This window comes from Alosa sapidissima, chromosome 16 (genome assembly GCF_018492685.1).
Source record: "Alosa sapidissima isolate fAloSap1 chromosome 16, fAloSap1.pri, whole genome shotgun sequence".
NCBI lineage: Eukaryota > Metazoa > Chordata > Actinopteri > Clupeiformes > Clupeidae > Alosa > Alosa sapidissima.
In genome coordinates this window covers 21639578-21654559 of record NC_055972.1, presented here as the reverse complement: position 1 = coordinate 21654559, position 14982 = coordinate 21639578, and the positions used below count along the sequence as shown (strand labels likewise).

The following is a 14982-nucleotide window of genomic DNA, read 5'->3' as shown; positions in this document are numbered from 1 at the left end:
AAGATAGACCCAAGATTAATGTACACTTTCAACTCATACTAATCAAAATTATATGTACCATGATCTAAATCAAACAATTAATTATTGAATTATTAATTCAATGCTGCAACATCAATAATAATGTATTCACTGACAAAATCAACAAAATCACCACAAAAAAAATCTGAAAAATGTACAAAAAAAGAACTGTTCTTTGGGTAGCTGACTATATTCCTAGAAGTTCTGACCTCCAATGGCGATGAGCCGGTCTCCTTTCTGCAGGTCAGCCAAGGCGGCAGGGGAGTTGGGGATCACCGTCTCGATGCCCACGTGCACAGCGTCACCTTCACTGGCCGCCACGTGCCTGAATGTCATGCCCCAGCTACCCGATGGCCCTTTCACCACTTCGGTCTGTAACACACATACACACTCATAGTCAGATGAAGTAATGAACAAACTGGATCTTTGGACCCAGTGTACTGGTCCACTGGGGTCCACTATCCTACTACTAGTTGGAATGCATCCAACTAGTGGAGAGACAGACAGGGGTTGCTCAGTCAGATGAAGACATTTTTATTCAATCTGAATTGAATTTAAAACATTATTAAATTTCAAATGAAATTTCACTCAACAACAGAGACCAAACCCTGGGAACATTCCATCAGATGGACAAGCAACTCTGTTGTAAAAGTAATTTTTTCATGTTTTTCATACATTATTTAGTCACTCTTTTTGACATAACACAAAATACTACAATGGATGTGACAAAACAGCCATTAAGACATTCCAGTAGACTGGAGGATTCCCACTCTTCAAGGGAACAGGCCTGGTCTGGTGCCTCTGTGCACAGCTCTGAATGCTCTTTTCCACTACACCCTCCTCGTGTATTGTTCTAATGATGACAAACAATGTATCCACTGCTCATTTGCTACATCAGGAACGTGTGGTGGCGGCACTTCACATAAAGACACTATAAAAAAACAGCACCATTGATTGTGTGCCATTGACAGCGCGCCTTCCTCGGAGAGTGTCTCCTTCTCCAGAAAGACACAGTCACGTCCACTTGTTGACTTAGGGCACGGAACAAATGCAACACAGAGGCGGGAAGACCAGGCCTGTAATTATGCTGCTGAGCAGTCTGCAGCTGCCTCAATCTCTGTCACCATACATACGCGCAACCCCACCCCCTCCCCCCAAACACAGACACAGACGCACACACACACACACACACATACACGTCTCCTACTGCGCACCTGGCCCAGCCGATGGCTAACCTGTTCGGTTTCCCCGTGAAATCAGATAAAAACACAATGAGGGTGGTGGTGGGGGGTGGGGGGGGGTGGAAACACCTCCATGAAAGAATGAAAGAAAGAAAAAGAAAGTGGTAGGGTGAGTGGGCTGGTGGTGTGGTGTGGTGTGCCTCCTAACACAAAAGAGTGAGAGAGAGAGAAAGAGAAAGAACAGCTGGATGCCGCCTCCACAAAGGCAATGAGAATGTGGCGCTCTCACCTGCACCCAACCCCCTTCATCACCTCCACCTCGACTACCCCCCCCCCCCCCCCCGCCAGTCGTGTATGGAGCAGCGTGTGGGGTGTTTTCACAGGAGACTGGCTCCTGTGCACTCCAAGGGGACTACTGAAACCCCTTGTATGCAGTTTTCTCCCTCCCTTCATCTCTGCTGAACATGTCAAGTTGTGAGATTGATAAGAAGGGAAGCGTGGGCATAGTGTGTGTGTGTGTGTGTGTGTGTGTGTGTACGCATTGTACATTGTTTGGTGGTGGGGAGTTGTCTTGGCTCTTGCCGAGACAGACAGGACCCAGAGCTGTGCAGCAGGAGATGGATGAGCGTAATTTCCCAGCATGTCATTTGTTATAATCCTTCAGGAGGGGCCTGATCAAGTTAACCACAGAGGGAAAAAGGCACAGGAGGCAGGGAGTGTGTGTGTGTGTGTAAGATTACAAACAGAGAATACAGGCTGTGTGAGTGTGAGTGTGTCTGCTGCCGTTTTTCCAGAGCTTGGCAAACAAAAAAAAGATTAAAATAAACTTTTCAGTTCTAGAGGGAAGGAGGGAAGGAAGGAGAGGGGAAATGAGGGAGAGAGAGAGAGAGAGAGAGAGAGAGAGAGAGAGAGAGAGAGAGAGGGGAAAGGAAAGAGAGGGGGAGAGAGAATAAGCAGACACTGCCAATGACAACAGCTGAGAGAGCAAACAAGGTTGGACGGTTTCAGGGCATTTATAGGCCAAGGGATGATTCAAGCACAATAAACAACAAGTTAAAGGAAGTGCTCATTTAAAAACTGTAGTCGGGGAGGTTAACTTAAGAGAATGCAGTATGATGTACCAGGACTAAACAACTAAACAAGGGACCCCGTTCCACTGTTCACAGTACCACTGATTTCAACTCCAGTCTACTGTGTATGTGTGTATATATATATATATATATATGTCATTTAGTTGAGTAATGAACTTAATTAAGCACAGTATCGCATACAAAGCAGTGAACATACACTACTGTATGAAGTCCGCCACAGCACTTAAACCAGCATGAAGTGGACTTGACAATTAATTAGCTGCCATAACGTTTTCATTGGGAACATCAGCAATCTGCTAGCATCTGCCTCAAGGGTCTATCCTTCTGTTATTTCCTATGGAGAGGAAACTATGGATGTCTCTACAGATAGCCACGCTCTGCTAACAAGACAGTGGCAATGCTGTCGTCATGGGCATTATTACTAAGAAGCACATACTAATTATATTTATACGTCTTTAAAAAATGCAACTTTGCCACAGTTTTGATCAATTATTGTGGTCAAGACAAATAATGGTAGACATCATACTGTTTGGGTCCAAGAACACATGAACACAGTTTTGCTCTCAGAGATGTCTAGGTAGGGAGTGTGAGCGAATAGAAATGGGAGCTAAATAAGAGTGAATGAGGTGGTCAGAGCCGCTGTGAGAGGCTAAGAGGAGGCGTGATGGGGAGGCTAGAGGTCTCTTTGTCCTGGTTAAAAGAGGGGGAAAGAATGCTATGATCTATGCTTACCTTTCATCTCCCAGCGTCCACTTCTGACAAGTGCTCTGAAACTGGACCAGCGCGTCACAGTGAGAGCAAGTGTTGCATTTATGTGTATTTCTGTGTGTGTGTGTGTATTTCTGTGTGTCTGTGTGTATTATGTATTTGTGTGTGTGTGTGTGTGTGTGTGTGTGTTTGTTTGCAAGGTCATTTTGAATACATTCAAAATGGCTTGCTATTTTAACGCCATGAGCACGCCTGACAACAGCTGCAGTATGATATGACAGGATGCTGGGGGATGGGGGACAAAAGAGACCCAGGAGACAAAGGTGATTTTGTTTAAATGCAACAGATAAGGCTGAGAGGAGGAAACCACGTCCATAACAGCCATTTTCAGAGGTGATGCCAAAGCCGTCTTCCTGACACCAACAAGACGACAACGTTCAGCCACAATTACTGGCAATTTGCAGCAGTAAATGGCAACTAGAGGGCAATTACACCACATACACAGACACACACACACACACACACACTAAGACAACCACACACATTCACACACAAATACACAAAGAAAAACACACAAATACACACACACACAAATACAGGTGTGTGTGTGTGTGTGTGTGTGTGTCTTCAGCACTTCAACAGGTAAACAGATGTAGGGGTACCTCTTCAGTCCGGACGTGCTACACAAACTCAGACATCAATTTAGGCATACAGCTCATCTGTCCAGGCTCTTGAACAGGTGACACAAACAGACACAGTTCCCAGTGGAATATTTCAGGTATTGATCACACTGTCTGTGAAGCTGGAAGACATAGGTATTTTTCAGTACCGGGACACAGTGGCGCAAAAAGTGGGTATGCGCCATATGCGGTCCATAGGGGCGCAGCACCATGGTGGCGCCAAAGCGATGGTAAAAATAAAAAATAAAAAAATAAAAACATAATTGTTTTGGTATTTTCTATATGTAGCTGTTGTTGTGCGTTTCTAAATCATTTCTGCATTTCCTCAATGTTATATAACATTTTAGAGGACTAACAGGCTAGAGTAGGCGCCCTATCATAAGATTCCATCATATAATTTTGACACAGAACAGGGAGCGGGGGCACCGTGAGCGCTGAGCGAACAGGTAGCCTACGAGTAGTGAGTTTTCATCTATGTAAAAAGATGGATAAAGCAAAAATGCTGTCAGGGGCTAAAAATAGAAAAAAAAAGAGGGAAAAGGAGATGACATGTCAAGGGATGTGACAGCAGTTAAATAATTGGATGGTAAAAGGCAACAGATAAATTTAAAGTGTGATGTCTGTGCTTGGAGGCTTGCAAATATTCATGTTAACAGACTAGCTAGCCTTTGCTAACACAGGGAGTGTTGCAGCCAAATGGGGGTTTACGGCTAGCTACGGCTAGATGTGCAAAACCGAGGTTGCTGAGCTGAAAACTGGAAAATATAAGGTAGCATGTACAATAAATGACAAGAATCTGGAAAATATAACTAATGCAATGACTCTGGTTTACCATGGAATCATGCATAGATTTACTTAAATATTCATACGTACGTAAATATTCATGTTAATGTTCAAGTTTATCTAGCTCTAATGGCAAGCATCTCACACTCAAGAATAATGCAAACAACGCAGAATTTATTTATAGTTTATATTTAGATAAATGAAATCTAATTATCCAATGTTGTTATTGCATACCCTTCAAAAAATGGGTAGTTGCACCCCTGCCATGACACCCGATTGCTGTGCAGAGCCTGGAGCCTGGACATGTAATGACGACATCACCCACACACACACACATCCATAATAATTACAATGCATCAATGCATCAAACACACACACACACACAGGAATGGGCGGAATACATAAAAATGGATTTTAAAATAAAATACCAAATAAAAATACCCTCATTTTAAATATGAATAAATATTCAAAATAAACAACAAAATACAGTAGCCAAACCATGTATCAAAATAAATGATGTATTATTTTGTATTTTGAAAAATGCATAAAATCACTTTGCAAATCTACCATCTATCAGCTTCTCTTATTTACCAAAAACAGGCAAACTTGTAAAAATGTAGCTGAGCAAGTAACTAGGATTGAGAGTGTGTGTGTGTGTCTGTGTGTGTGTGTCGGCCATAGGACACACACATGATAATGCCTCTGAGCACACGCAACTTTTTGAAAAGTCTGCCACTGAGACACTGGTGATGAAGCATGTTGATCAATCCAGTAAGGGACAGTAAAAGCTCTGCTGGAGTAGAGAATGAGATGATTGTGTTAAAGGAAGAACAACCTAGGATAACGAGTTAAAATTTTCGCTTGATTTTCGCATGACACATGTTTCTGACATGCCAGATTACAAATCAGATAGGACTGGAGCTGGAACGTTGATTATTATGTCTTCTAATCATGCAACTCATGAGCTTGCTCAAGCTACACCACAAATCGGACAGAGCAGATTCAAAAGTTTGTTGGATGTGACTGATGCTGCAATAAAATCGGGTCAAAATGGCAGAGTCTACCTGACATACATCAACACCAATCAGAGAGGATGTATGCGTCACATTGACGTTTTACAGAAAGTATCTATCTTGAAGCATTTTTCAAAATACAAAAAAAAAAAAAAAAAAAAAAAAACACACCAAAAAAGTATTTTGATACAAAATACAAAGCAATTTCCTTCAACCCAATAAAATCCAAATTCCAAAATACTATTTTGCATTTGAAATTCGAATTTCAATTACACAGATCAGAATTACTGCCCATCCCTGTACAGCCACATACACAAAGACGACGATGACAAGATTGAGTTGAATGGGTGCAGATTGATATCTCTCTCCTTTGCTAAGGCTTGTGCTTCTCCTCCATTCCACTCTTCACCTACTGAGCAGGGGTGTGCGCTCGGCTTGACTAACGTGGCCTCCTGACGCTAATGCGCACACACACGTCAATGCCAGGCAGCCGATCGAGGAGACAGGCGGGCTTTACAGGACGCTGCTCGCTCGGAGAGAAACGAGTCGTGCGAAAGACGCCAGCGGAGGGAGGGAGGGAGGGAGAGAGAGAGAGAGACAGGGAGAGAAAGAGGGCAAACATGCCAAATGTGACAGCGCAAAGGTTGAAGTGGAATGGCTGCTTCACTCTGGAGGCTTTCTGTGTGGGTCTGTGTGTGTGTGTGTGTGTGTGTGTGTGTGTTATGACTGCATATGGAGGGACTTGGAGTGATGAGAATATGCTGGAACAAAGGTCTGTGATATTGTATCTGTGTGTGTGTGTGTGTGTGTGTGTGTGTGTGTGTGTGTGTAGAACATTATAATTGTTGAGTGGGCATGCTGAGTAAGTGTAAGTTTGTACAGTGCAATGATGACTAGTACACTTTGAAGCGTTTATGTCCATATGCTAGGAGCTATGGGACAAAGGAGTTCATTATGACCGCCGCGCAGCGAAGCGGCGGTCATATAGGTTTAGTCTTTTTTTTTTTTTTTTTTTCTCTTTTTCGCATGCCCAAATTTCCGTCAATGATTCCCGGGACACTGAAAGACCGGGGTACACGAAACTTGGTGGGCATGTAACCCCACATGGATAGCATGGAACCATCGTTTTTCGTTTTGATCTGTAGCCCCCCCGCTGGACTGGACCCCCCGAAAGGAGGGTAGGGCAGACACAGTTTTCTGTGAATATCTCGAAAACCGTAGGGTTTAGGAGGACCATTTTTTTTTTGTATGTTGATCTCAAGGGGCCATGTCAACCCATTCCATAACCACTCATTTCATGTATAGCGCCACCTAGTTAAACACAAAAAAGTAAAAATGAGGTGTTGTAATTGAAGGTATCTGTGACCTAACATAGTCAAAACTGCACGAAATTGGAAGTGTAGGATCATTATGACACCCTCTGTATGCACGCCAAGTTTTGTGGAATTCCGTTCATGGGGGGCCACACAATAAATTAATTTATGTTACTATACACCAACTGGCCTGTAGGTGGCCGGAGACAGTTTTCTGTGAATATCTCGAGAACCGTAGGGCCTAGGAGGTCCACCTTTTTTATGTATGTTGGTCTTAAGGGGGCATGTCAACCCATCCCATTACTACTTATTTCATGTATAGCGCCACCTAGTTAAAAATTAAAAAGCAAAAAATTAGGTGTTTTCATCACAATATCTCTGGCTGACAAGGTCAAAACTGCACGAAATTAAAAGTGTAGGATCATTATGACACCCTCCGAATGCATGCCAAGTTTTGTGTACTTTCGTTCATGGGGGGCCTTACAATAAAATAATTTATGTGTACATTTAGTGACGTACACCAACAAGGATTCCCGGGACACTGAAAGACCGGGGTACACAAAACTTGGTGGGCATGTACCCCCACATGGATAGCATGGAACCGTCATTCTTCGTTTTGATCTGTAGCCCCCCCCCCCCCCCCCCCCCCGCTGGACTGGACCCCCCGAAAGGAGGGTAGGGCAGACACAGTTTCTCTGTGAATATCTTGAGAACTGTAGGGCCTAGGATGACCAATTTTTTCCATATGTTTGCCTCCAGGGGTCATGTTAACCCATTCCATGTGCACACATGTGCATAAACAGATACACACGCACACACATACATTTACAGTAATCATACGTATGACACATACTCACACAGTAGACATATGTACGCATGCATGCACATGCACAAACACACATACGCTGGCAAACACACAAGCACGCAAATACACACGCACACACACACACAAACATAAATTTGTACACGCACACATGCACACAATTCAAGAATCCCCCCCCCCCCCCCGTGCTGGGCCCCCTGAACCGCAAAAAAAAAACAGTTTTACCTAAATAACTACCTGAACCGTGACACTGAGGATGAAGAATCGGTGTTGGAAGAATCGGAAGAATCGGTCTCAAGGGCCCACATCAACCTGGCTCATAATCACTCATTTGTGATTTGCACCCCCACCCCCCGGTAAAAAATTAAAATGCAATATTATTCTGCTTTAAGATCGCCCCTATCTTCAGTTAAGATGTTCAGAACTGCACCAAATTTTATGTGTATGATTGACCTGGCATTCTCCGGGGTTATGCCAAGTTTCGTAGAATTTCATCCATGGGGGGGTCTAAAAAAATTAGGTTATGTGTACATTTAGTGACTGTACACTCATTGGCCTGTAAATGGCGGTGCACACATATACACATGCACACACACCCACATACTATCGGTATTAGAACGGCCGATACATAATTACAAATTCAGTAGGATTAAAAGAAAGCCAAAATAAATATTCATCATCATCATCATGGCTGCATTTTCAGTATTGGCGAGAAGTAGTCGTTTGTCCACTAGATGGCGCATCGTTGCAGTGAGACGTAATTTTGTTGGAAGTTAAAAGTGGGTTGGAAAAAACAATGGACGCTTCATACAAGGACTGTAATTTACCGCAGCGAACATCTAATAAGGATAGGACGATGTTCACATGAAGTGTAATTCCCATTTCTTCTTGAAGCCGAAATAAATCTCAGGATGTTTATCGGACATGCTTGGTTTTTACTGCAGGTACGTTAATCTTGTAATATCAATAAGGACCTAGGTAATGTTACCGTTAGCGTTGGTTGAGTGATGGAGGCATTTGATTTATTGCATTTGTAGAAAACTATAAATGCGGTTATACCAAGCAAATGTATAGCAGCACTGTTTGTATCTTTCGACTGTCATTTATTGCACGTGCTACAAAATCATTCTGTGCAATGGAAGATTTACCAACCTAACACCGGTCTGATACAGTTTTGCCTATACATGCGTGAGACTGAGACGCCTGTTTATTTTGTTTTAAGTGCGTGCAGGGTGTGAGAGGGGAATCGATGTGCTTTGATTACAGCTTGGTAGTTGTAGTCTGTGAAATTAAAAAGCACGTGTGTGTGAAGTATCCAAACAATGACACCTTCATTTCATTATGGCTGCTTTAGCAAAACACCTTAAGCTATGTGTAGTGGGTCCCATTTAGAAGTGGCTACTTCATTCGCGCTTTCCTTGACTCATGGAGCTGCTTGAATGTTATTACAATTTTTCGCCACGATATGGCAGTTTAAGTCCGCTTGATACTGTAAGGCGTAAGCCATTGGTTTCCAAAGGAGATTTTATTTGTGTCGCCAGCATAGCCTATTGACAATTTATGTTGTAAATAGGCCTACCTTATAATCCTACCTGTAGCTTAGGGAAGCTAACAGCTTTCTATTAGGATCTAGTTTGTTAGTTACCGTTTTGTCATAACTCCCTGATGCATTTTTGCATTTAGAATAGCCAGAGCGTGTATATCTCAATCGGAAAATTAAACAATATCGGGTGCCTATGGACTAGGCTGGGTGAACCCAGCCTGATCTGCCCGCTATTTATTTTTTGATTTCTTAAAAGATTGAGCTTGGTCTGATGAAAGCCAGACTAGCCATGGACCTCAGTTAAACAATGCAAGGGAACATGAATCAGCCTATATTTGCACTAACAATAACGGACAAAAGCTCTTCAACTTTGGCCCGTTAAAATGTGTATGAACAGTCTAGCGACGCATTTCATCAAGGCCCATTTGGACATGTCAGTTATTTGCACCACTGGTTAGATGTAAAACAGCATTTCGTTTCAGACTAGGCTACTGTTACTTAATTTGTGCATTAACAATAACGTTTCAGACTAGGCCTACTGTTACTTAATTTGTGCATTGACAATAAAGTATTACATGAACTAAAGATGACTAAAATCTTATGTAGAAGAAGAAACATTCACAAAAAATCCATCCATCCAAAAATGACCTTTGTTTTTGATAGCTGTTGAAAACGGCATGGAACTGACAGAGATGTTTTTGTTTAAAAATACATAAAAAATAAATAAATAAATAAATAAATAAATAAATAAATAAAATTATGCTGATACCTTTTGCTTTTCCCAAATACAATGTAGCCTACAGGTGTAAGTGACCTTTCATCAATCCAGTTGCAATGGATGAACTGTGATGAACTGCCCTACTTGTGATTGTTTAGAGATTTTAAAGGTTTTATAACAATGCTACATCTTCTTTGGCTATTCTACAATCTATTCACCTTTTCAGCACCAGTAGGCTACTTTCTGTGCAGCCGCACACACACACTCAGGCATGCCAAACAAGCATACACAAAAGTTTCAAGAGTGGGGGATGGAGTAAAATATGGAGACAAATTGAAGTGTGATTTATTTTCGCGGAACGGATGTACAGGACTGAGCGGCGGTCATATTTTGTACCGCTATGCGGTACATCTAGTTATTATATTATTTCAGGGACACACAGGGGGGGGGGGGGGGTGTTGAAGGCTGGGTATGGAGAAAGGGAGTCATGGGGAGAATGTATGTATGTGTGGGTGGCTGTCCAGTAGGTGCTGACAACCATTTATTGAGGCCATTGTGTGTGTGTGTGTGTGTGTGTGTGTGTGTGTGTGTGTGTGTGTGTGTGTGTGTGTGTGTGTGTGTGTGTGTGTGTGTGTGCACCTGGTTCCTCTCTGATCATGCCCATCCACGCTTCCTCTGGGAAATCAGCATATGAGCACCAACCCTTTTCAGAAGTGCAAATACTGTCCCACACACACACTGGACACAATAGGGCGCAAGCTTGGAAAGGCCCATACACACACAAATGTAAATTTATTTAAGAAGAACCTGCATCTGATTTGGACCTGTATCTTCACTAATCATTTGGTTCCATGGCAACCTGCTGAATAGGCACTGGGCTTAATGTCACAGTAATGCCAAAGGGCAATTCCACGCAAAACTGTCACATCCATAACGCCAACACAATGCCATAGTATTTAGTTGGCGTTATGGATGTGACAGTTTTGCGTGGAATTGCCCCAAAAGAGATCAAATATTGGGGCTATTTTTATTAGCCAATTAGCCAGATACATTAACTAGGGAAGGGATCACAGTGTTTCAACTGATTCAACTTGCACAGTTTGCTGGCTCACATGCTAACTCATTTCTTTTGGTGATATACTGTAGTTGGTGATGTGCTACGAAAGCTTTTCTTTACATTTTTGCGGGTTGTCCAACCCAGATCATAGCACGATATAGTGCATAGCCTTGGCAGTATGTTGGAATGACAGGACTTTTCATCCTTCCTTCAAATGACTATATACACACCATTAAAAAAAATAATCTGATGATGACACTATAGAACAAGTTGCATACAGTCTCTTAACTTGTTTTTATTCCACTGTCTATTTGTCCGTGCCATACAAATGTTCTCAACACAGTGGTAGGCTACATGAGCCAAGGTCTGTGGTTCTAACTACTCAGTAACCACAGTTTGATTTACACATTATGTCAAGAAACCCTAGAATCCACCTTAACAGTCTCTATTTAGAGCTGACAAAAACTGCAACTGGACTACCCTGGACATTTCTAGGAACATCATGTACAATAACTAAGGATGAGAGAACGAGGGAATGAGACAGTGTGTTCCTGCTTACTCAATTCAACATGGTCAACAGGCCCTCCAATGTGATTTGGTCCACTGGTAACTGCTTTAGCGCAAGTTGTGGACAATCTCTCTCTCTCTCTCTCTCTCTCTCTCTCTCTCTCTCTCTCTCTCTCTCTCTCAGTTCGAAGAATTGGAGATTGGAATCCTGTAAATCGGGATCGGAACAAAAATGACCCAGGAGCCAAGATCATGGTTTACATCAAATCTCCAAGAAGACTTTGGACTTGCCTTCCTCTTTCCTCCTCTTTGTCGTCACCACACCTCTAAAGCCGTTTTGTTTCCTTATGTGCCATCTTTATCTTAGGCTGAACCAGAGCGACTGTGTAACCTCGTTAACATTGACTGAGAGGCCAGACTGCTTTTGCTGCCTTGTCTCGGTGAGGGGAGAAAACAAACAAGATATGTGTGTGTGTGTGTGTGTGTGTGTGTGTGTGTGTGTGTATGTGTGTGTGTGTGTGTCAACCTACGTGCTCATCACCCCTACACACACACACACACACACAAAACACACCACACACACACCACCATCGATGTAAACAGCCCAATTTCCTGTTCCCTGGCTCTGAAAACCCTTCTCTTTCATCCCTGACTGCTTTCGGAGGCCCCCGATGAAAGGTTAATGTGACAAAATTACGAGTATCAAAAGGGATGCGCCATCTTGCGCTGGCGCGAGCTTTACAGCGGCGCACAATCACGCCGCGGCCGCGTCTGGTCTTTGATCCTCCGCAAGAGGGGGACGTCATGGAAAAGTGGACGCACAGGGAGACGGCCGCCACTCACAAACAAGTTGACGTCCGACGCACAGCCCCTCATCTTTCAGACAAAAGCATGTTTGAGAGCAAATATATAGCACGTGTTGGATATGGCACACAGACACAAGGGATGTTGTCTGGGAAATGTTCCGAGTGCGTCACTGGACACCCAGCCTTCTGTTCTTAATTAATTAATCTGAACAAAAACAAAACCTCAAGCAGGTGAAATTTGTCATCATTTCTCATGTTTGCCTCATAAACTAACAAGTCCACACAGACCCAGCCTGATTTTTTGTGTATATGTGTGCGCATGGGTTGGGGGGTGAGGAGGGTCTCTGGTTCCAGATGAACCAATAGCATTGCAGCTGCTGAGAAAAGGAGCGAATCCGTTTGGCTGCGACCGCTCTGCGCGGTAATCTAATCTAATGGCACATGTCAGATCGATTAGCGTATGGTTATAGGGTACAAGTCCCTTCCAGGCAGGCACACAAGCTATTCGCTGCCACTCCCTATCAGTAGCAGCGCCAGGCAAAAGGGGAACCTGGGCACAGGCAACTCTTTCTCACTCTTCATTTCCCCCCCCCCTATTTTTTACCCCGTTGATGTTCGGGGCTTAGAGATAAAAGTGCCTGAAAGTCTTACTCGTACACAGACAGAATCTTAAATGAATAATGTTCACAGTGGAGTCACACTCTAAAGAAAGGAAAATCGTAATGTGGTTTTATTATTTTTACGGCTTTTCCATGTGGACAGTTATATGGTTATGCGGACAGTTGCTGGTTCTAGGCGTGTGTGTGTGTGTGTGTGTGTGTGTGTGTTCATATCTGTAAGAGCTTGAAGACTCCCAGAACCACAGAAGAGGCATGACTAAGAGTTGGGGGAGTGGGGGTTACTGGTTGACCTATGACCTTTTTAATCTACACTCTCCAACATCATTATGAAAGATGACACGACAATGTGTCATTAAAAAAAAAAACAACAACAATAAAACCATGTTGCCATGGATGCATGCTCCTTGAGCATCTTGAGTCTGAAGTATCATCTCTCTATGATAATATGATGCTTCCAGAGACCAGCTGTCTTGGAGGCTTAACGTCTCTGTCCTGTGCGGACGCCACTGCCACAGCTCATCGCACGAGAAGAGTAACATCTTAAGCAGTGAGCAAAGCACTCTGATTGGCTGCCGGGCAGCACAAGTGGTGTCAGGTGTCAGAAGGAAGGATAATGACCTTTAACACATGAGCAATGACATGACGGGCTTCGCTCATAAGTGGCCTTTCCTCGTCTGCCATAACTCAATAACAGCCCTAATCATTCACCAGCCACCGGCTGCTGGCTTAGCATTTCCACTCTCCATCACGTACAATTTTCCAAGCGCTCCATTCAAGGCAAATTGAGAGAAACACCCAAATTAACCCCCAGTGAACCACACCAGTCGAAGCTAATGGCACTGTGACCTGAGTGAAGATCCATCATGGGTCGGCCAAAATGAAGGCAATCAAGGTCAAACCTGGGTGGTTCAAAACCTGTCTGAAAACTGATGGGAGACCAAAGTTATCACGAGTTATTTGATGGAGCGTCAGTGTGATTACTGATGTACTGATGTGATGTCAGCCATTAAGGTCCAGTTCGCCTCTTTCTTTTTTAATGTGCTGTGTGTGTCTGTGTATCTGTGTGTGTTCTTTTTCGTGTTGCTCCAATGAGGCTTTTTTGGGTATGGCAAGACGCTTTTTACAACAAAAGAAAGAAAATCCGGCAAAAAAACAGAGAAGGACAAAAGTGGTTGTTATGGTAACAGAGTCATTTGAGAAACAAGGTGCTCTTGTCCCTCTCTAATTTGTCCCCATCATGACATAGATGGACCCTGTGGGTTCTTGCTCTCGCTCTTTCCATCTCTTTCTCTCGCTCTCACTTCCCATCTCTCCGTCTCTCTCTCTCTCCCACTCTCCACAGATTCATGCTCTTTATCCTTCACCACACAATTTTTCCCTTTTTCTTAATTTCACCTATTCATTTGCAACCTCAAAAAGAAACCAAATTTCTCAGCATTGTTGTGTTTTGTGACACATTCCTTTCAATGTAGCACGCACGCACGCACGCACGCACGCACGCACACGTTACTCATTAGAACTCAGTGGAGACAAGTCTCAATTCAGTGGTTGACAGATGAAGACCCATTCTTATCACACTGACATTTTGCTTCCCTACTTTGGTCCTTTTTGACTAAAAGCTGTCAATCTACTCTCGTCAGACTGGTTACGGTCTCAGGCCTGCCCCTCAGTGGCTCTCAGACACTTTGAGATGCTGCTCACTGCCACTCGGCCACACTCGGTTTTAGAAAACGTTAATAACTTCCATTCTGCCGAATATTATGATCAAGGAATGGCATTTGCTTTGAGGCGCAGCCAGGGTAAGGAGAGAAGAGAAGATGCGAAGGCAAGGATGTCATACTGTCCATCATCGAAGTAGATATAGCAAAGTAGCAAAGATGGGGCGGCACAACAAATATGCACGTACGCACACACACACAGAGAAATACTCTGCCATCAGTTCAGACAATTCCCTCCAGCTTCCCCTCACAAGCTCTGTTTCAGATCCCATTTTACATTCATCAGTCTGTTTTATGATGGGAGTCGGAGCCCTGCTGTGTTTCCTGCTACGTACAAAGTAATAAAATACCAAAAATGTGATTTAGCGTCAATAAACATCACCGTGGATTCAACAAAGCATTG

The 14982-nt window shown here is 43.3% G+C and overlaps 1 protein-coding gene across 1 annotated transcript in view; it reads right to left on the bottom strand.

The window, feature by feature from the left end:
* The window catches only part of pdzd8 (PDZ domain containing 8), a 46829-nt gene that overhangs the window by 5489 nt on the left and 26358 nt on the right, over nt 1-14982 (bottom strand). Inside the window, exon 4 of the mRNA XM_042066665.1 lies at nt 228-390. Within this exon, the coding sequence (XP_041922599.1) occupies nt 228-390 (163 nt within the window). The remainder of the gene's footprint in view (nt 1-227; nt 391-14982) is intronic.